We start from the raw sequence: 21,314 nt of genomic DNA, 5'->3' as shown, positions 1-21,314 counted from the left end.
TAAAAAACGATTTTTTGTCGAAAATAAGAAAAGTCGTTTTTTCTCAAAATATAAAAAAATTGTATTTTTTCGAAAATAAAAAAATCCGTTTTTTTTAATATAAAATTTTAGATTCTTTCCGAGAAAAAAAAACTTTTGTCGAAAAATATAAAAAAATCAAAATTTTTGAAAAAAACCCTGATATTTTGTTGAAAATATAAAAAATCGACTTTTTCGAAAGAAAAAACGATTGTTTATTTTGAAAATATAAAAAAGTCAACATTTTCGAGAAAAAACCAATTTTTTGTCGAAAAATACAAAGTTGATTTTTAAAAAAAAACGATTTTTTGTCGAAAATATTAAAAAGCCGACTTTTTTTGGAAAAAAATTGATATTTTGGCGAAAATTTAAAAAGTCGATTTATTTGTAAAAAAACCATTTTTTTTAATAGAAAAAACGATTTTTTTCGAAAATGAAAAAATTCGACTTATCCAAAAAAAAAACCGATTTTTTTCAAAAATATAAAAAGTCGACTTTTCTTAAAAATAACCAAAATTTTTAATCGAAAATATTAAAAGTTGACTTTTTTGAAAAAAAAAAACCCATTTTTCGTCGAAAATATAAAATGTCGACTTTTTCCGGAAAAAACCCGATTTTATGTCGAAAATAAAAAAAGTTGACTTTCCGAAAAAACCGACTTTTTGATGAAAATATAAAAAATCGACTTCTTAGAGAAAAAAATTAATTTTTTGTCGAAAATATAAAAAGTCGACTTTTCTAAAAAAAATCGATTTTTTTTGTCGAAAATATAAAAAATTGATTTTCCAAGAAAAAATTGATTTTTTGTCAAAAATATAAAAACTCGACCTTTTTTGAGAAAAAAATGATTTCTTTGCTAAAAAATATCAAAAGTCGACTTTTCGATAAAAAACCGATTTTTTATCGATAAAATCATTTTTTTCCAAAAATGTAAAAAGGTCCAACTGTTTTTTTAAAAAAATCTCAATTTCAAAAATAAAAGTGTCAGTTTGTTTCAAAAACAAAAAGTCAGTTTTTTAATAAAAAATAAAAAAGTTAATTTTTTATGAAAAATATTTTGTGAAAGAGTTTGGGCCTTGAGGCCTTAATTAAAATTTAGGAGCCTTTATTCCAAGGCACTACTTATTTTAGGGCTCATTTACTTTTAAAATTTGACAATTTCTTTGTACATTCCCATAGGGTGAAGACTCCTGCTGAAAATCTAAAAATACCCCTAGATTTCGAAGATGCATCTCCGAAACCATTCATTTTCATATTTTTAATTATTTCGGAGAAGCATCTTCAAAATCACTCATTTTTGGATGTTTTCGGATATGCATCTCCGAAAGTACCTATATTTCAATTTAAACGTAGGATTTCAACTGTCAGGTGTCTTTTCGTAGATGTATCTTCGAAAAAACCCTTCATATACCTTTTTTCTCCTCTCCCCCTTCAAAATCAAGAACACACAAATCTATTTCATCTCTTGGTTTCGATCCACACCAAATTCAAATTCTGAATCTTCTCCCACTTCCTTATTATCAATTTCCTTGCCATTGATTTCTCGGGTTGATTTTGGTGTAAGTTGGGTGATTAGTGGTGATAATGTTATGGTGTTTGTGAGTTCGATGTTGTGAGTTTGTGAAGTTGAGGCAGAGGAAGAAGTAATAGAAGGTGGTGCGACTGAGTTGAAGGAAAATATCATGGGAAAAGGAAGGGAAAGACGGTGAAGGGAGTATCGGTGTTGGTTTTAGGTACAGTGGCAGGTGGTTAAAAGGAAGTGGACAGTGGAGTTTTAAGGTGTCTTTGGAAGTTCATTTTCGAAATGCACATTTTTTTCTTAAAGTGCACATCCAAAATCATCTTGTTTTCCAGAAAAATGTACATTCGAAGATGCACTTCCGAAATATAGGAACATTTATGGAATTTCACTACGGGTTCTTAAGAAGTCATGCGAGTCTATAAAGAAATTGTCTAAAATTTTAGACCCCTTATATTTTGAGGGCCTTAAATATTAGACCCTAACCCTTTAAATTGACATGCCAACATTTAGAAATATATTTGATATTTTTAAAAATTTAAAAAACAATATGATCTTATATATAAGTGTAACCTTCCAAAGTATTCCCCTCTAAAATGCTTCAAAAAATCAATTCTCAAACAATCCCTTAAAATTTGGTATGTACAAAACTTTTTTTAAAGTTTTGATATTCGGTTTTACAGCCTTTAATCGATCTTTTAAATTTTATATTTTCCCAAACTAAAAAAATAAAAGAAAAACAAGTATCTTTATAAATTTTATTAGAAAAAATGTCATAAGTATTATATTAGTGGTTGAATCATGAATGAATTATGAGCTCCTTGTATTATAATATCAGTCAGATGTTATTCAATAGAAAATATCATATTTTATTCATTAGAAAAGTGCACATATTAGCATTGTTATCTATTATTTATATTCTAGGAAAACATAAATGGTCATATATCATTAATAAAAAATATACATTTGTATAAACTTTGTAAATATACCATAACTTTTTTTATTCGTTTCTATTTTTCTGATACTCAGAATTTTTTTAATCAATTGCTTTAAAAGGATTTAGATTTATATATATATGTCTTAGTTATAGGTTCATTAACCTTTTTGCAAGGATTTTGATTTATCCTCTCTGTTTTATTTTCTCTCTAATTTGTGTATTTTTTATTATTTGGTTTTTAAAAAACCCAATTAATTTTTATATATTGAAGGCAATTCTGGTATTTTTTATCAAAAATATATATTTAATTAATATGATCAAAATTAAAATTAAAGTTCTAATAATAAAAGCTCCAAAGTTAAAGTAGAGACAACAATAAGCATGGAGTTGAAATTAACACAACATTTATTGCTTAAGTGTGGCACAGTTATAACATATCAGATTGATTTCTGTTTGAATCAAATATTTAGTGAACAAAAATAAGTAACACACTATATTTTACCTTAATAAAACATTAATATATCGACAAAAATCAAAATATAACTACTTTTATTATGCTTCTAAAATTAAATTACTGGCTAATTATCATTTGATTACCTAAAAAGTATGTAACCATCCTTTTAATGATTAGTACTATTAAAACCGCTAACGAAACCACACAAATCATAATAATTATACAAAATTATTTTTTGGATTTTTTATTCTTTGAAAATATATAATATTTTATTTGGTTTATTTTTCTCAATGAGAACGAAAGTTAATAAAAACAAAAATAAATAAATAATGACTTAGACCTTAGGTAACGCGGTTGATAGAATGTCACATGATCTAAAAAAAAATTCACAATTTAAAAGGTGGTAAAAAGAATCTCATGATTAAATAATAATAAAATAAAATTTATTTTTATTTTTCCATATTTAAACAAGAATAAACTTACCCTCTAAACCCTAATCCTAAACATGGTTTTTAGAATAGGGAGTACATTAGAGTCTAATTGAAAGTTCATAATTTCCTCCGCACAAAACTTTTGTTATTACTATTTTATGTAGTGGATATACTTTCACAATCACTTTCACTTTCAATTCAACAATTTGCATGCATGACCTTCCGCGAACGTTTAGAGAATCACGTTTCTTTGCTGCGAGCAAGTGCAAGCTTAATTTCTCTTATTTACCTACAAAGTGAAGAAGCTTCTACCATTAAAATTTAACCTTTACGTGATTTATGCTCCGCTAGACGAATCAGCAATGATTTTATCTCGCAAAAGGATCGAACCCGGACAATGTAATTGCTTTTCCGCTAGACAAATCAGCACAATGTAATTGCTTTTCCGCTAGACAAATCAGCAATGATTTCATCTCGCGAAAGGATCGAACCCGAACAGTGTAATTGCGTTTAGGATACCAAAAAAGGTGATAAGGGAAATAGTACTACTAGTAATGAAATATCTCATTTAATCTGATTATTACAGAAAGTGCTACTGCTATTTTGTTTCATTCTTTTCTCCTCTTTACAGAATTATAAATATTGAGATGATTTTATGATTTTATACTGATTTATGTATTTGTCCCTTGTTTAAATTAGGGAATAAAATGTTGTTTTGTATTTTCTGGAGACGTAGTTTTGATTATTAAAAATGCAAAATACCTGTATTGCAGTCCAAAAATCTGTACCAAAGCAACTAAAGACCTTCGTGATAGGATTCTATGATTCAAGTTAGAGCAAAGCAACTAGACCTTCATGATAGGATTCTATGATTCAAGTTAGAGCTCATATCGCTAACCTCTTTACAGAATTATAAATATTGAGATGATTTTATGATTTTATACTGATTTATGTATTTCTCCCTTGTTTAAATTAGGGAATAAAATGTTGTTTTGTATTTTCTGGAGACGTAGTTTTGATTATTAAAAATGCAAAATACCTGTATTGCAGTCCAAAAATCTGTACCAAAGCAACTAAAGACCTTCATGATAGGATTCTATGATTCAAGTTAGAGCAAAGCAACTAGACCTTCATGATAGGATTCTATGATTCAAGTTAGAGCTCATATCGCTAACCTATCAAAGTTCACAAGTCCAAAAAACTGGGATTCCATTATAGGACAAAACTTAGGTATAATTCTTGGATTCCATTATAGGACAAAACTTATGTACAATTCTTTAGGTGTGGTTCTTACTATTTTTCAATAAAAATATGACAAATATACGTAAATATGATTTAGTGAGTAAAAATAGGAGAAATTTGCCTACGTGTAAGAGGAAATTATACACTTGTCACATTTTCATTAAAAAATAGTAAGAACCACGCCTAAAGAACTGTATATAAATTTTGTCTTTAATTATACTCTCATTCTCATCTTTTTAGATTTGAAATGAAGATTATTAAAGAAAATTTACTTCCTTTTAATCTTACTTCTTTTTTGTCCGTGTTATGTAACACATAAATAAATAAAAAGAAAAAGTGGTATCATGAATTTTTTTAAATTATCCTCTCAAGAATATTTATAAACAATAATTGAAACCAAACCTGAATATATTTATCAAATTATAAGAGTAGTAGGGTTATAATTTTGCACAAATGTGTAGTGCCCTTTATTTTTAGGCTCTTTCCAATGGCAGATTCCTTTTAGTATGCTTAGTACCATTTTTCAACCTATTCTCCTCATTTATCATTATCCATACAAAATATATTTTCTTAGTCCGATTCATCAAGAGATAATTTTGTAGGAATTAAACCAAAGATCTGGAGAAATTAAGAATTAATTATAATGAACAAGATTCAATCAATCCGATCAAATTCTCTCTTGTTTTTCACTTTTCACTCGAGTAAATCACCAACTTTAGTGCAAGATCTATGCAACAATTAACATTGGAGGAAGAAAAGAAAAAATAATTGGTAAAGAAAGAAAATTTGGGCTTGAACAAAATAAGAGGAAGAAGAGATTTTTTTACAGAGTTTCTTCCTGCTCACAAACTGTGTTTTTATTCTTTGCAACGACAAGTTTTCAAGTGTTACAATAATAGGGGTTACTTCTTTTATTTATAGTTTTAGGTTAGCTTGCTCCTTAAGTCAAAGTCCAAAACACAAAACCCCAAAATAAAGAAAAAATAAACCTAGGTCGAAAATCTTGTCGAGCAACCTGCTTTGATGTTTCTACACCACTAGGTGTTTTGACAGCTGACTGCTTCGACACCATAAATTATTACAATCTTAACACACCTCCAAATTCATTGCGTCAAAGCTATCTATATTCATCATTGATCTTAATTTCTTGAATCCTTCGACTTGCCCTCCTTTTGTCATGATGTTTGTAATATGATTCTCATATCTGCAATGTTCTAAGTTCAGCTTCCCATTTGCTACCTGCTCTCGAAGATAATAGAATCTCATTTCGATGTGCTTGCTTCGTCCATGTGTTATCCGGTTCTTCGCTAGATTGATAATAAACATATTGTCGATCTTCATGGTAATTTCTCCATGATCCTTCGCTGTAATCTCTTCGATAAGATTCACCATCCATGTTGCTTGACATGCACAGAGAGAAATAAGTATGTATTCTGCTTCACACGAAGACAATGCTACTACTGCCTCCTTTCTCGAACTCCAAGCAATTTGTGCACCACCAAGCATAAACATATAACCAGGTGTGAATTTTCTATCCTTAGCATTACTACACCAACTTGAGTCGGTGTAACCCAATAGCTTACATTATTTTCCTTCATCAGCTGTGGAAACAGAATGTCATAGTCGATAGTTCCTTTTAGATACCTTAGTATCCTCTTCGTCGTTGCTAGATGTGATACCTTTGAATTTTGCATGAATCTACTTACCATACATATACTGTATGCTAAATCAGGCCTTGTGTGGCAAAGATATCTTATTGATCCAATAAGCCTTATGTACTGTGTTAGGTCGACATCATCTTCATCTGATTCTTTCGATAGTTGCAGCCTTGGCTCAACGGGTGTCGAAATTAAATTACACTCTTCCATCTCAAGTCTCTTGAGTATTTCACTTGCATATCTTCTTTGATGCATCAACAAGCCTCTAATACTCTTGTAGAATTTGATACCAAGGAAATATGAAATGTCGCCTAGATAAGACATTTTGAATTTCTTGATAAGATCACATTTGAAGTTTTCGATCTCTTTCTTGCAGCTACCTATTATTAAAAAGTCATCAACATAGAGACATAATATAAGCAATTCACTCTTGCTTCTTCTTACATATACTCCATGCTCATTTGTGCACTTCACAATTCCGTCTCCCTTAGAAAGTTATTTATCTTCTTATTCCAAGCTCTTGGAGCTTGTTTGAGTCCATACAGAACTTTATGAAGCTTGTACACCTTTCTTTCTTCGCCATGTTTCAAAAACCCAAATGATTGTGCGACATAAGCTTCTTCGTTTAAGAGGCCATTTAGGAATGCACATTTCACATCCATCTGACATATGTGTCAATTGTTCATGTTCGCTAGACCAACAACCAACCTGATTGTTTCGATCCAAGCAACAGGTGCAAAAATTTCATCGAAGTCGATTCCTTCTTTAGGAAGAAATCCTTTTGCCACAAGTCCAGCCTTTTGTCGAGTTACTTCCCCTTTTGAATTCAACTTCACCTTGTATACCCACTTCACATCGATTGCCTTCTTCCCTTGAGGCAATTCAACAAGTGACTTCGATGGACTTCAGTTCCTTATTCATTGCCTTCTTCCACTTCGAATCATTCAATGTCTCACCTGCATTGACTGGTTCGACATCTGCATAGAAAACATAATGTACCAGCTCACCTTCATTACCGACCACATCATCCGATGTGATCACACTTTCCTGCAACCTCTTCTCCTCATTTATTATAATCCATGAAAATATATTTTCTTAGTCCGATTCATCAAGAGATAATTTTGATGGAAATAAACCCAAGACTTTAAGTAATTCTGAATTAACCTTTATGAACAAGATTCAATTAATCCAAACGAATTCTCTCTTGTTCTTCACTCTTCACTCGAGTGAATCACCAACCTTGGTGCAAGATGATTTTGTGTAGCAATTAACAATGGAAGAAGAAAAGAAAAGATCAATTGGGGAAGTAAGAAAATTAGGGCTTGAACAAAATAAAGGGAAGAAGAGATTTTTTTGTAGAATTTCTCTCTGCTCACAAATTGTAATTTTATTCTTTGCAACTGCAAGTGTTACAATAATAGGGGTTACTCCCTCTATTTATAGGTTTAGGTTAACTTGCTTCCTAAATCAAAATCCAAAACACAAAAGTCCAAAATACAGAAAAAATAAACCAAGTCGAAAATTCTGTCAAACAACCTGCCTCGACGTTTCTACACCACTAGGTATTTTGACAGCTGAATGCTTCGATAGCATGAATTATTACAATCTCAACAAACTTTATCTTATAATGTGCTCTTAAGTATATACCTTTGAGGTTAGGCGTATTCAGATTAGTGTGTCAAAAAATTTTACATTTAGACTCTCTTAAGATACTTCTATAAGACATTCTGTGATGGATAAAGTTGTGTCAAAATAGTGATGATGAATGAAAGAGTTAAAGACACTAAATTTGATTCTATCATATTTAATTTTCGGTATAGTAGGTGGAAAACTTTTCTAGTGCATATTCCAAATTCCTTGCCAATAGACAATATGTCTCTTAAGCCAAGAATCTCAGAACATTTTCATGCATGCCAACAGTTGAGTTGTGGAATCAAATAGCGGCATATTTTGTAACATTCAATTTGTCGAGGTATCATCAAGTACACAATTTTCACAAATTTAAATAATGAAAGGACTTAATTAACTTCCACTTATATTTATATATATTTGTGTCCCTGGTTTACTCCATTCAGTAGCAACAATGGATGATCCTTCTCCTTTGCACATAGCAATGTTTACATTTTGCTATGGGACACTTAACTCCATATCTTCATATATATCTCCAACAAATTAGCCAAAAGAGGACACAAAATCTCATTCTTCATCCCAAAAAACACACTCAACAAGTTACTTCATCTCAACCTTCATCCAAATCTTATTACCTTTTTCCCTATCACAGTTCCACATGTTGATGGCCTTCCTCATAATGCTGAAACTACTTCAGATGTACCCTTTTCTTTAGCCCCTCTTATTGCTACAGCCATGGACCATACTGAGAAGCAAATTGAACTTCTTCTAAAGGAACTGAAACCACAAATTGTTTTCTTTGATTTTCAATATTGGCTACCGAATTTGAATAAAAAACATGGCATCAAAAGTCTTCATAATTTGATATGCAATCCAATATCAACCACCTACCTTGGAAATATACCAAGAAAAAGCCGTGGAAAAGAGTTAACTGAAGTTGATCTCATGAAACCACCTTCATTCCTAGCTTTAGCAAGGAAGCTAGAATTTGGCAGCGGAGTTTTATTATATGATCACATTGACATAGGCACAGAGTTTTCAGATGCAGTTGCATTCAAAGGTTGCAGAGAAATCGATGGTTTATATACTGATTATCTTCATACTGTTTTTGGAAAACCTGTTTTTCTTTCAGGTCCTCTATTACCCGAGCCGAGCCACCAAATACTAATTTGGAGGAAATATGGGAGTCATGTCTTAAGGGATTCGAACACGAATCTGTTGTTTTCTATGCATATGGAAGTGAAGGTCCATTGGAAAAAAATCAATTTCAAGAGTTGTTGCTTGGTCTTGAATTAACAGGTTTTCTGTTTCTTTCCGCGCTTAAGCCACATAATGGATTTGAGTCTATTGAAGAAGCTTTACCTGAAGGGTTCAGTGAAAGAGTTAAAGGAAAAGGGATCGTTCATGGAATTTGGATTCAACAACAATTGATTTTGGAACTTCCTTCTGTTGGATGTTTCATAACACATTGTGCAGCTGCTTCTATAACCAAGGGACTTGTTAACAAGTGTCAGTTGGTTTTGTTACCGCGTGCCGGCTCTGATCATATCATGAATGCAAGAGTGATGAGTAGAAAGTTGAAGGTTGGTGTGGAAGTTGAGAAAGGAGATGAAGATGGATTGTTTACAAAAGAAAGTGTGTGTGAAGCTGTGAAGACTGTGATGGATGATGAGAATGAGGTTGGAAGAGAAGTAAGAACAAATCATGCAAAAATAAGAAACCTCCTACTTGGCGAAAATTTAGAATCTTCATGTGTTGATAGTTTCTGCCAAAAACTGTATGATTTGCTCTAGCATTTTTCAGTTACAATGATAATGAATGTGGTTAATTCAGTTTGATTATAAATAAGAACACTGCATCAAATTCTGTAGAGTAAAGGACCTAACAATTTACATTATTTCTTTTGATTTGGCTTTATTGATTTCATTTTCTACCACCATGAAATAAGATTTTGTTCATCAATTGATGTAGGGTTCTTGCAAATTGTTCTAGGTCTCTCTAACAAAAGTGCATTCTCATCTGGTAGCTGTTTAGGCCACAGAGAAGTAAAATGGCATAGAAAACTCACAATGTGATATGGCAACATTAAGAAAAAAAATGTTCTCAACAATAATAAGATTTGTATAAAATCTTTTCAATACTTATGATTCTGGTAAGGAAGGAGAAAAAGAAATGAGACAGTAGAAAGTATATAAAGTGTCTACACTACACTACTTTTTTACAGGGGCGTTTTTAAATTCATCTTGTACCCAATTGTTGAGTAGTCTATGACAAGATAATGCATCGTTTATAGCAGTAACAGTTTCTGTAATGATCCAATAGATAGTTTAAACTGATTTAGGAGGGATACTTGAAATATTGGTGGATTTATCAATGACATAAAATGAGATAGCACATCGGGCTGAACCGGTCAGACCCAGAATCAGAGAAGTCACTTGTTTGATCTGATTTTTGGACCGGTCCACACCACTGCAAGTCAAATCAAAGAAAAAACTTCCCCTTAATTTAACCTTAGCTCGTAAGAATAGAAAATACTCAAAATAAAAAATTCTAGGATCCCTATGAAAAGTCGACTGCACCCTTAACCACTTCAAAAAAAAAAATACTAGACATTAGAAGTTAAATTACTGGAAACAAATAAATTAAAACCAAACTCAAGTAAATCCCTACATAAGATACCAGAGATATCCTCATGTCGATGTCGCTACCGCGAAAAAACAACAGAGTCGCCATTGAACTTTATTTATCTCAATAAGAGAAAGGAAATATTCAGCAAACCTCAAATATGAAAAGGATGGTATCACAACAACAGAAGGGTACGAAAGTCGATTACACGAGGGGAAGGTATTAGCATCCATCGCGTCCGTAGTACTCTATGGGATCCACTCTTGTTGTTTCTAATCAAAGAGTGTGTTATATCTAATGCTTATTAAGAGAAAAGAAAGGGTTATAAATAAGTGAATTCACCAAAATTATTCGAATCATGTGTCTATGTATCTCTAACATGCAATAGAGAAATCAAAGTTACATAGTTCTTCCCAACAGTTTCTTTTTGTTTGTTTGTGTTTTTTAATGGGCGGAGTTAACGTTCGCACTCTAGCATTAGACACGACCTTCGATGCGGTAGAGAAGAAATAACTAGCCCTGAAAAGAAAAGATGCCAACGATGCAAATACTTTGTTGGTGTTTTGTTAGAAGAATACTCAAGTGGTCCTCTTAAGCAAGAGGTACATGAGTATTTCTTCTTTAATTATGAAAGTGTTTTGAATTTTGTTAAGTTTTTTGAAGTTTGGTTGAGAAAGATAGATTTTAGTCTTTTATGTGAAAGAAAAATGGCATACAAAAGAAATGACTAAGTGGAAAAATCTACCCTAATGTTATCATGCACCATTGACCTAAGGTTGAGATTAAGGGAACTAACTCTAATTTTTATCATGCTTGGATTGAGATCCTAAGGTCTAATTAATTTAAATTAATCGGGAGACGAATTAATAAATCCTAAGGGGGCATATGAGCAAGCAAGTAATCAAATATGGATCAAAATAATCACACAAACAAGTAATCATAAATGGAATCATCAAGATCAATCCCTAATATTATCATGTATCATGACTTGCTACTTGCACAAAAAAAAAACAACAACATTTGGATGCAATTGGGTTCCTTTGGAATGTTTTCATGTCAATGTAAAGTTATGTTTCATTTTTAGCTTGTGATTATTATTCTCCAACGTTCTCAATATAATGTTTAATAACGAATTAAATCACGTTTCACATACAAAAATGGAAAATCAACAAAGAAAGATTTTAGCAGGGATCATTTTATTGATGAAAGTGTTCCTGTGAATAGGCCTTTGTACAAGGAAGCAACTCCTAAATGAGGTAGTTGCAAAAAGAAAGGAAAAATACACTAGGTAAAATGACAATGAAAAATGCTCGAATTTCCATTAAAACTGATATTACTATAGTTCCCATATCCTTTGATTGTCTCAACGCTTTGCTTCAGAAAAGTAGCGATTGAATTGATCCGTCCACTTTCAAGGGGTATACACTGTTATTTTGTGAAGAGTTTTCATACTCTAGCCTCTCGCTTTTGATCCCTAATTTTTGCCTGAAACGCCCTTTCGAGTTTTCAATCCAAACTAGAAATTAAAAAAGATAAATCCAACCTACTTAAATGTATTGTAGTGTTATTATTTTATAGCTATGATGTCTAGAAACATATATGCCAACACCGAATACAATAACACCCCAATAATATCATATTTAAAAAGTTGGCTACGGTTGCCCAGGACCCAAAACAGATTAAAAAACTAAAGGAATATAATACATTATATGTTTAAAGTATAAATATTGAAAATTAAATCTCCTGTATACACAAAATTCATGCATTCATTCTTTCAAGTTATTATTAACATAATTGATCAAAAACTAATAATTCTGTAAAATATATCTATATATATAGCTTTGTCCACTTCATTCCATTGAATAACAAACAACCATGGATTCACCTTCTTCTTTGCACATAGCAATGTTTCCTTGGTTTGCTATGGGACACTTTACTCCATATCTTCACCTCTCTAACAAACTAGCCAAAAGAGGACACAAAATCTCTTTCTTCATTCCCAAAAATACACAAACCAAATTACAACATCTCAACCTTAACCCAAACCTCATCACCTTTTTCCCTCTCAATGTTCCTCATGTTGATGGACTTCCTCATAATGCTGAAACATCTTCAGATGTACCCTTTTCTTTAGTCCCTCTTATTGCTACAGCCATGGACCAAACTCAGAATCAAATTGAACTTCTTCTAAAAGAACTAAAACCACAAATAGTTTTCTTTGATTTCCAATATTGGCTACCAAACTTGACTCAAAAACTAGGTATGAAAAGTCTTCAATACTGGATAGCTAGTCCTTTTTCTATATCTTACTTCTGGAATGGACCTAGAGAAAGCCAAGGAAAAGGATTAACAGTAGATGATCTCAGAAAACCACCTTCAAACTACCCTGATTCATATATCAAGCTTCATCAACATGAACTTGAGTTTCTATCTTCATCAAGGAAACTAGTATTTGGAAGTGGTGTATTATTATACGACCGTTTGCACATAGGTACAAGTTCAGCAGATGCAATCGGTTTCAAAGGTTGCAAAGAAATTGATGGACCATATGCTGAATTCCTTGGAAATTTTTATGATAAACCATCTCTTCTCTCAGGTCCTCTATTACCAGAATCACCAACAACTTTTTTAGATGAAAAATGGGTTTCATGGCTTAAAGGATTCAATCATAGTTCTGTTGTTTTTTGTACATATGGAAGTGAAGGTCCATTAGAACCAAATCAGTTTCAAGAGCTGTTGCTAGGTCTTGAGTTAACCGGTTTTCCGTTTCTTGCAGCACTTAAGCCACCTAATGGATTTGAGTCAATTGAAGAAGCTTTACCTGAAGGGTTCAATGAAAGAGTTAAAGGAAAAGGGATTGTTAATGGAAGTTGGATTCAACAGCAATTGATTTTGGAACACCCTTCTGTTGGATGTTTCATAACACACTGTGGAGCTGCTTCTATAACTGAGGGACTAGTTAACACGTGTCAGTTGGTTTTGTTGCCACGTGTAGGTGTTGATCATATAATGAATGCAAGAATGGTGAGTGAGAAATTGAGAGTTGGTGTGGAAGTTGAGAAAGGTGATGAAGATGGATTGTTTACAAGAGAAAGTGTTTGTAATGCTGTGAAGATTGTGATGGATGAAGGGAATGAGATTGGAAGAGAAGTGAGAAAAAATAAGAATGAATTAAGGAAGTTTTTGTTGAGTGAGAATCTAGAATCTTCATGTGTTGATAGTTTCTGTGAAAAGCTTCAAGGTTTGATATAAATTTCTGTTGCTGTGAGTTATTTTGCACATAATTGTATTATTGTTGTTGTTATTTTGTGTTTTATGATTATTTATTTTTGTGTGCTTGTATTATGATTATGATTAGCTATATTATTTGATGTTTCATAGAAAATGTGTTTTATGTGATAAAAAAGATTAAATATATTTAAGTAATTAATAAGAATAAGGTAGTGGCGTAAGCAGGCACTATCTTTACAAACAGTTGTCTTTAATACTTAATTAACGACCATGGAGGAAAAGGTAATTCACATGATTGCATCGTGACAAATGATTTGCTTTTTATTGGTTAGTTTAGTAGGATTTAACCTATCCATCGAGATTAACAATTTGTTGTTCAAAAGTAGTTTGGCCTAAGATTTAAAGTCCTTTTATTTACATATTAAAATTGATCACTAATAATCTGTGATTAAAAAAAAAAGTTGGTTCTAAGTCTTATAAGCGTGGGAATATGTATAATTGTGTGCCGGTCACAATACTCGGTAGATAAGGCCTAGTAGTTAGATAAGGGGTTGTCACAGAGAGAATACCATTATGTTTTTTCTTTTAAAATGTAAATGTTTTTTCAAGAAATCGTCAAGTTGTCTTTAACAAATCATTCAAGTTTGAGGGAAGTCACTTCAAATGATGAAAACAAAATATGTGATTTTTCTTAGATTTGTCAACATTCTGACCGATGACATGTTGCTCCTTCTGAATCAACCAAACAACTAACATATAAAGAAATATGTGAATTAAAATGGAATTGTTAATTCGAGTGAATTGGATTCCACTACTGCACAAACTAAAGCGAATGATTCACAACGCAAGAAAGAAATCGTCCATTGTAAAAAGACTGCATATCTTTGCAAAAACCATATTATGAATGAACTCACTAATGATCTGTATGAATATTACATTAACAATGAGACCACAAAACAGGTTTGGGAAGCTCTAAAAAAGAAGTATGACACCGAAGAAGTTGGAGCAAAGAAATATGATGTTAATCTCTACCTCAAGTATCAGATGATAGATGAAAGGTCCGTCAAAGCTCAAAGTCACGAACTTCAAAAGATGACGCACGAGATCATCACTGAAGGTACGCCTTTAGATGAACAATTTTAGATTGCTGCTATTATTGACAAATCATCCATTGGTTGGAAAGATTCTAAATATATGTTTCATCACAACAACAACAACAATTTGAATTGAGAGTCTGATTATGACCCTTTGGATTGAAGAAGAATATTGGAGACAAGAAAGATGAAATCTTGGTTTTAACAGCAAAAATTCGATGCGGATTTGAAGTCATTTGACAAACCACTATAGAAACAAAATCATAATGTTGTGAGCCGAATTAAAAATGGGAACCCTTATAAGGCCCTAATTGCTCAAATTGATAGGTATCATCCACCTCCTCAAAGAAATGAAGCTCCTGTTTTTCACTTGCTTTAATTGTGAAAAATCCGGTCATATTGCTAAGACATGTAAGAGCGGGCCTAAGCCTGATGTTGGCTCCAGTGCACATGCTAACCTAACTGTTGGGTAATTTATTGCTATGATCACTAAAATTAACATGGTTGGAGGATCTGATGGTTGATGGATAAAAAATGACACCTCTTGTTATGTTTGTTATGTTCAAAACATACATAAATGTTGACGATAAGAAAGTGTTGTGATAGATGATCACACTACTAATATTGTTGGAATTATAGACGTGGAGCTGAATTTCACCTTCGGGAAGACTTTAATATAAAAGGATGTCATGCATGTTTCTGTGAATAGAAAGAACCGTGTTTCTAGGCTTTTTCTGTATAAGGCAAGTTTAGTCACTCTATAGGAGCAGATGTGTACACTATCTCTAAGAATGATATTTTTGTTGAGAAAGAATACGTATGTCATTAATGGCATGTTTAAGTTGAATATTTAACTGAATAAAATTTCTTTTTCTGTATACTTCTTGTGTGATTTTTATGTTTGGCAAGCTAGACTTTATCATGTTAATAAGCGTATTTTTTTTCTAATTTAAGTATTTTATGCCTAATTCCAGAATTAAATGTCAATGACTTAGAAAAATGTGAATATTTTAGTCAAGCTAAAATAATAAGACAATGCTTAAATCAGTTATTAGAGATTTTGATCCCTTAGATCTTATACACTCAAATATATGTGAACTAGATGAAACTTTAACTAGAAATAATAAATGTTATTTCAACACTTTTATTGATAATAAGCTAAAATAAATGTCAATAACTTAGAAAAATGTGAATATTTGAGTCAAAAGATGACATTAAAAGGAAGAAAAAAAACAATTTTAGGAATTAGTTGAATGAGGAGAAATTCAATTTGCTTCTATGTTGCCAAATTGTTGGATGAAAGTTTTTATTCCTGCGACGCAAGAGGAGTATAGTGTTACCTAAATTGTTGGATGATGGGTTCAATTCCAACCATGCAAGAGTATTTAAGCAGAAAAGTTTGTTTCAATAATCAGGTTTGATGATGCATGATAGATTTTGGTGCAAGATTAGATCTAAGCAGGGCCGGCCCTGGGCCAGGGCAACCAGGCCCACAGCCCAGGGCCTCAAAAAAAATAGGGCCTCAAAATTTTGGTTATGGGCCTTATAAATAAAAAGATTAAAATTTTAATATATAATTTGGGTTGAGATTCTAACAAGTAAATGAATGTAGCCTAGCGGAAGCGTGTGGAATCTTGTAATTGAATGGACTCGAGTTCGAGCCCTGGTGTTTGCAAAATTATTTTTTGTTTGTTTTTTCTGTCTTTTTGGATGCACTCAAAGCACCGGTGGTTGACTAACACACCAAATTTGCAATAATATACATTTTTTATTTATTTTTAAAACTAATAAATATTAATATTAATATATAGATAAATATTAACCTAATAAAAGTTCACCTCTTTATCTCTAACAAAAAAAATAAATGAAAATTTAAGGTTAGTTGTTCAATTTTTTTTTTAATTGGTAATTTTTTCTTCTTATTTATTGTTTATTTTTCAATTGGTATAAATTCTTTATACAAATTCAATTTCAAGTAAATGTTAATTTTATTTACTAATTATTTTTTAATTTTTTATTTATCGGTTCAACTTCAATGTTGTGAAATTTATCGGTTCAATGTCAACGTTGTGAAATTTATTGAAGTCTTACTTGCGGTCTACCTTGTTACAAGAAAGACTTAATGGGTTAGCATTATTAGCGATTGAAAATGATTTGTTGGAAAATATATAATATGAAGACTTGATCGAAGAATTTGCTTCAAAAAATGCTAGAAGGAAGACTTTTTTTAAGTAGTTAGAATGTATTTTGATAATATTGATTAAAATATGAACTTTTTTTAGGTGGTGCTATTGATGTTATTTTTTTTTAAAGAAAATTATATTATATATTATGAGCCATTTTCATTATTTGCCCAGGGCCTCCAAAAAGTCGGGACCGGCCCTGGATCTAAGACATAAGTTATCAGGAGGCATACCTCTTCAGGATTGTTTTTCATTAGTGAGAAGTTTTATATGCGCCATTTTTATAGTATAGTACACATAGAAGTTGGACATTTCCATTTCCAAACAACTTGAAACAAAGAAATAATTATGGAAATTTTAGGATAGGAGTCAAGAAAATCATAAGCAGATTTGAGACTAAATATATCATCAGAGAGACAGGCAACTAGTGGATAGTCATGCACCCTTGGAGTTGGAGGTTGAATATGGTGCATACAATCTTTAACTAACGGGGTAATAAATTATGTAGCTTTTCTCAATTCTAATTTGTATAAAAGTGGTATTTAGCAACATTAAAATTATATTTTCGGATAGAAACCATGATACCAAAATTTCTCTCCAAGCGACCATAAATTGGTAATCGGTTATCTTTCTAGAATTTTGTACCTTGACCATATTTAACATCAAATAGCCCGAAGTTTCTTTGGGAGCATTTTAATAAGTTTTGCAAGAAACATAGTATCAAGAGGCATATAACTATTGTTGGAACACCTCAATAAAAATGGCTTACCTAAATGCACGAATATAACCATTTTGGAGAGAGTGTGATGCATGTTTTTGAGAGATGGGTTACCAAAGAGTTTCTGGGGTGAAGTTGTTGCTAAAGTAACTTACTTGATTAACACATCTCCATCTACGAGAATAAACTTCAAAACACCTATGGAAGTTTGGAGCGGGAAAGAAGTACACTACTTAAATTTGATTTTTTTTAGCTTTGTCATTTGCTCTTATAAAAAAATAAAATTTTATGCTAGGGCTATGAAGAGTGTCTTAATTGATTATCTTGAAGGGGCGAAGGGTTATAATAAGTGATGGATTTTGAAGGATCAAAATATATCATAAGCATGGATGTTATGGAGATTAAGTTCAAAGACTTGGAAGATTTTTACTGCTGTATGGGATAATTCATTGCTGAATTTCCAATAGAAGATCCTTGTTGCCCTAAGGGGTAATACATTGTTGGACTTCTTCTAGAAGATCCTTTATTCCTTAAGGGGAAATTACTGTCGGACATATGACTACACACATGAGAGAGTGAATTGTGTGTTTTAAAAAATGGTAGTTTGAAAAACTTTAGGATCATTTTAAGAGATTAAAATAATTTTAAAAGATTTTAGAAATTAGCAACGAAAATTAAGAATGAATGCGGAAAGTAAAAGCTAAGGGAAGAGAGAAAACAATTGGAATTATACAGTTTCAGTCAAGAAGACTTAGTCATGTCCCCAAGATTTGACCTTGAGAGTATCTAATAAACTTAAGAGGTTTTAGTAGGTTGACCTCTCGAACCCACTTATACAAGGAGAGCTAATTTTTTGGCTAACTTCCAACCAAACAACATACATGGATAGAAGCGGTTAGTCTTCCTTCCAAACGACGTATTGAATTGGTTATTCTTATTTTCAAACAAAAACTTGAAGCAGTTAGTATCCAAGTTGAATCGAGATTTTATACGGGCTTATCTCGAACCAAGAGAGTTTTTAATCCGGGCTGAGCTCACGAACCGAATCGGGGTTTTGACAAGCTGACCACAAACCTATGACATTTAATACCTGGCATATCTCAAACCTTAACAAGCTTTTAAACCGGTATGATCTTATGAACCGACCTAGATCTTACACAGGATAACCACAAACAAACTTGAGATTTTGATAGCAAGTTAATCTCGAACTGAAACAAGGTTTTACACAGGATACCACGAACTAACTTGAGAATTTACACAATCTATGATTAGAGTCTTATTATTTGAGCCATGAATATTTATGATTCGAGTTAAAATTCCAGAATAAAATGGAAATCCTTCAGTTTAGTGTGATTCAAGTCAAATAGTCTTGTGATTCTAGTCACGTAGTGTGCAGTTTGTGTGAGGAAATGTGTGACTCTATTCATGAAATCAGGAAATAATTCCTTTAACTCCCTGGAGATCTGATTCAAATCAGATGAATAATGTGATTGGAGTCACACTAATAGAACTTCAATTTTTTAGGTTTTCAAAATTTTTATGAGACTTTACCACAGTCGGGACTTGAACCATTTTTTGTACATAGTTCTTGATCTCTGAACTCAATAGAATGACTTAAAGCATATTGATTAAACTTAGAGCATACACTCTGATTTATGCATGCTTAAACACAAATTTAAAAAACAACCCATATATGCACAATTGATGAGGTGACTCAATACCAAAAATAAATAAAAACACCAAAAGATTAAAAGACAAACAATCAAAACAATAACCCTTAAGGTGTCAGAGACATGCAATGCAACTTCAATGTTATCAAAGACGCCATACATCTTTCTCCACAAAATCCTAATTCACTTTTTCCATATCAGGTTTAGACGTTTCCCCGCACTGTTGCCACATTCCATCTCTCTCCAAAATAGCTTTAGGGGAAATTACCCTCCCCCAATCATGACGCTGATGAATCATGACCATTCGAAGTGTTAAACAAAGAATAAAAATGAAAAAAAAACACCTGAAGTAGGAAGAGAGAGAGAGAGGGGAGCCTTGAAGAGTTGAGAGGATTTTTTTCGTGAAACTAGACACGCAAAACTCGTAAACAGAAGTGTGGAGGGAGATGGAACTAATTTCATAAGTTTTGGAAAGAGGTAATGAATGGTTTGAAATGGATAATCACTATTTAAAAGCACATTAGATATACATCATAATTAGAAGCTAGAAAACCTAACAGATAAGTGTAATGATGACAAGAAGTGTACTTTAAGTCCCAATAAAAAAATCATTTAGCATTAAGTCATTTCTTATACGCAAAAGACTAAGATTTTATAGGCAGACAGTAGCCCGAAAAAAAAAAGGATTTAAACATTAATGGAGTCATACATGATCCACGCCACATATGACTTTCTCCTTGAGCGTCTCATCCCATTGGGCTTTATGCTTAGGAGATGTGTACATCCTGAGAATTTACAATGGTCAGATTTGAAGTTTCGGTTCCTGTGTAATGGTCGAATTTCACATATGACTTTCTCCTGGCCTTTTCTCATGCGTGCTGGTGATGGTGCCTTACTAGAGGAACATTGAGTGAGAATTGACCTTTTCCTCTACCTCTGTTGCTTCTTGTGGCACTATAAAGCAAAAAAGGACATATGTTTTCCCCTGGGTCAGGGGGTCTTCCTACTGCAACTGGTGTTTTAAAAGCTCCATAAAAGAATACTAGAGCATCTCGCCTCGTTGGGTCTCATGCTTGGAGGGTTGAGTTCATCCCGAGAATTTACGATGGTAGGATTTAGAGTTTTCGTTCGTGTAGAATAATCAAATTTCCCATATGACTTTCTCCTTAAGCATCTCGTCCCACTAAGCCTCATGCTTGTGAGGCTGTGTATATTCCAAAAATATCATGGTCGAATTATGGCCATGGCCAAGAATAACATAGTCCATTTATAGACACTTGACGAGTTTAAAGCTTCCTTAGGCGAGATTTCAATAAACAAGTATTTATCGGTCATTATTGCAAGATATCAACATACTCAAAACTGTTTTCAGAGTGTAGTAAATATCATTTATGAATCAGATTAATGACCATGAATATTCATGTTGATGAGTAATGACAATTATTGTCTTTGTCTCCGTCAGGTGGCCATAAGGAAGCATAAAAGTGAGGTTCAAGATACGATGAAGTCAGACTCAACTTCTAAAAGAGAAGTTACACGTTAGTCTGACAGAGAAGTTACCCATTATTTCTCTTTCAGACCTGTATAAGAAGAGTTTTTAATGAGTATTCTTGTGGGAACAAATTTATTAATAATTAATTATGTCAATCCATAATTAATTAATTAATTAGTATAACATCTACCCTGTCCCATGTTTTGTAGAATTATTTGTCTTTTTCATATGGATATGCATATTCACAAAATGTTCATAATGCATCAATATAAGTTTAGCTTATTAAAAATAACATATAGGACAAAATTATAGCATCTTAAAATTATAGACTAAAAAGAAACAAGTAAATATATGATGACCAAACTCGTGTAATGGAGTATTAAAATGGTACCAATGGACATAATATTACATCT

General features: G+C 32.2%; 1 protein-coding gene and 1 pseudogene across 1 annotated transcript; both read left to right on the top strand.

The window, feature by feature from the left end:
- The first annotated feature begins 8,342 nt into the window (after positions 1-8,342).
- On the top strand, positions 8,343-9,732 carry LOC131647962 (cyanidin 3-O-galactoside 2''-O-xylosyltransferase FGGT1-like; annotated as a pseudogene).
- Positions 9,733-12,285: 2,553 nt separating this feature from the next.
- On the top strand, positions 12,286-15,627 carry LOC131647961 (cyanidin 3-O-galactoside 2''-O-xylosyltransferase FGGT1-like). The gene is made up of 2 exons (XM_058917772.1): positions 12,286-13,754; positions 14,705-15,627. The coding sequence occupies exons 1-2, from the start codon at positions 12,389-12,391 to the stop codon at positions 14,731-14,733; spliced, it is 1,395 nt and encodes a 464-aa protein (XP_058773755.1). The 5' UTR covers positions 12,286-12,388; the 3' UTR covers positions 14,734-15,627.
- The last annotated feature ends 5,687 nt before the right edge of the window (positions 15,628-21,314 follow it).

This window comes from Vicia villosa, linkage group LG2 (assembly GCF_029867415.1).
Source record: "Vicia villosa cultivar HV-30 ecotype Madison, WI linkage group LG2, Vvil1.0, whole genome shotgun sequence".
Lineage (NCBI taxonomy): Eukaryota > Viridiplantae > Streptophyta > Magnoliopsida > Fabales > Fabaceae > Vicia > Vicia villosa.
This window is presented reverse-complemented; position numbering and strand designations above follow the sequence as displayed.

Coding starts and splice junctions, on each gene's coding strand:
- LOC131647961 (XM_058917772.1), top strand. CDS start 12,389: ATGGATTCACCTTCTTCTTTGCACATAGCAATGTTTCCTTGGTTTGCT. Junction 13,755..14,704: donor TTTCTGTGAAAAGCTTCAAG/GTTTGATATAAA, acceptor ACCACAAAACAG/GTTTGGGAAGCTCTAAAAAA.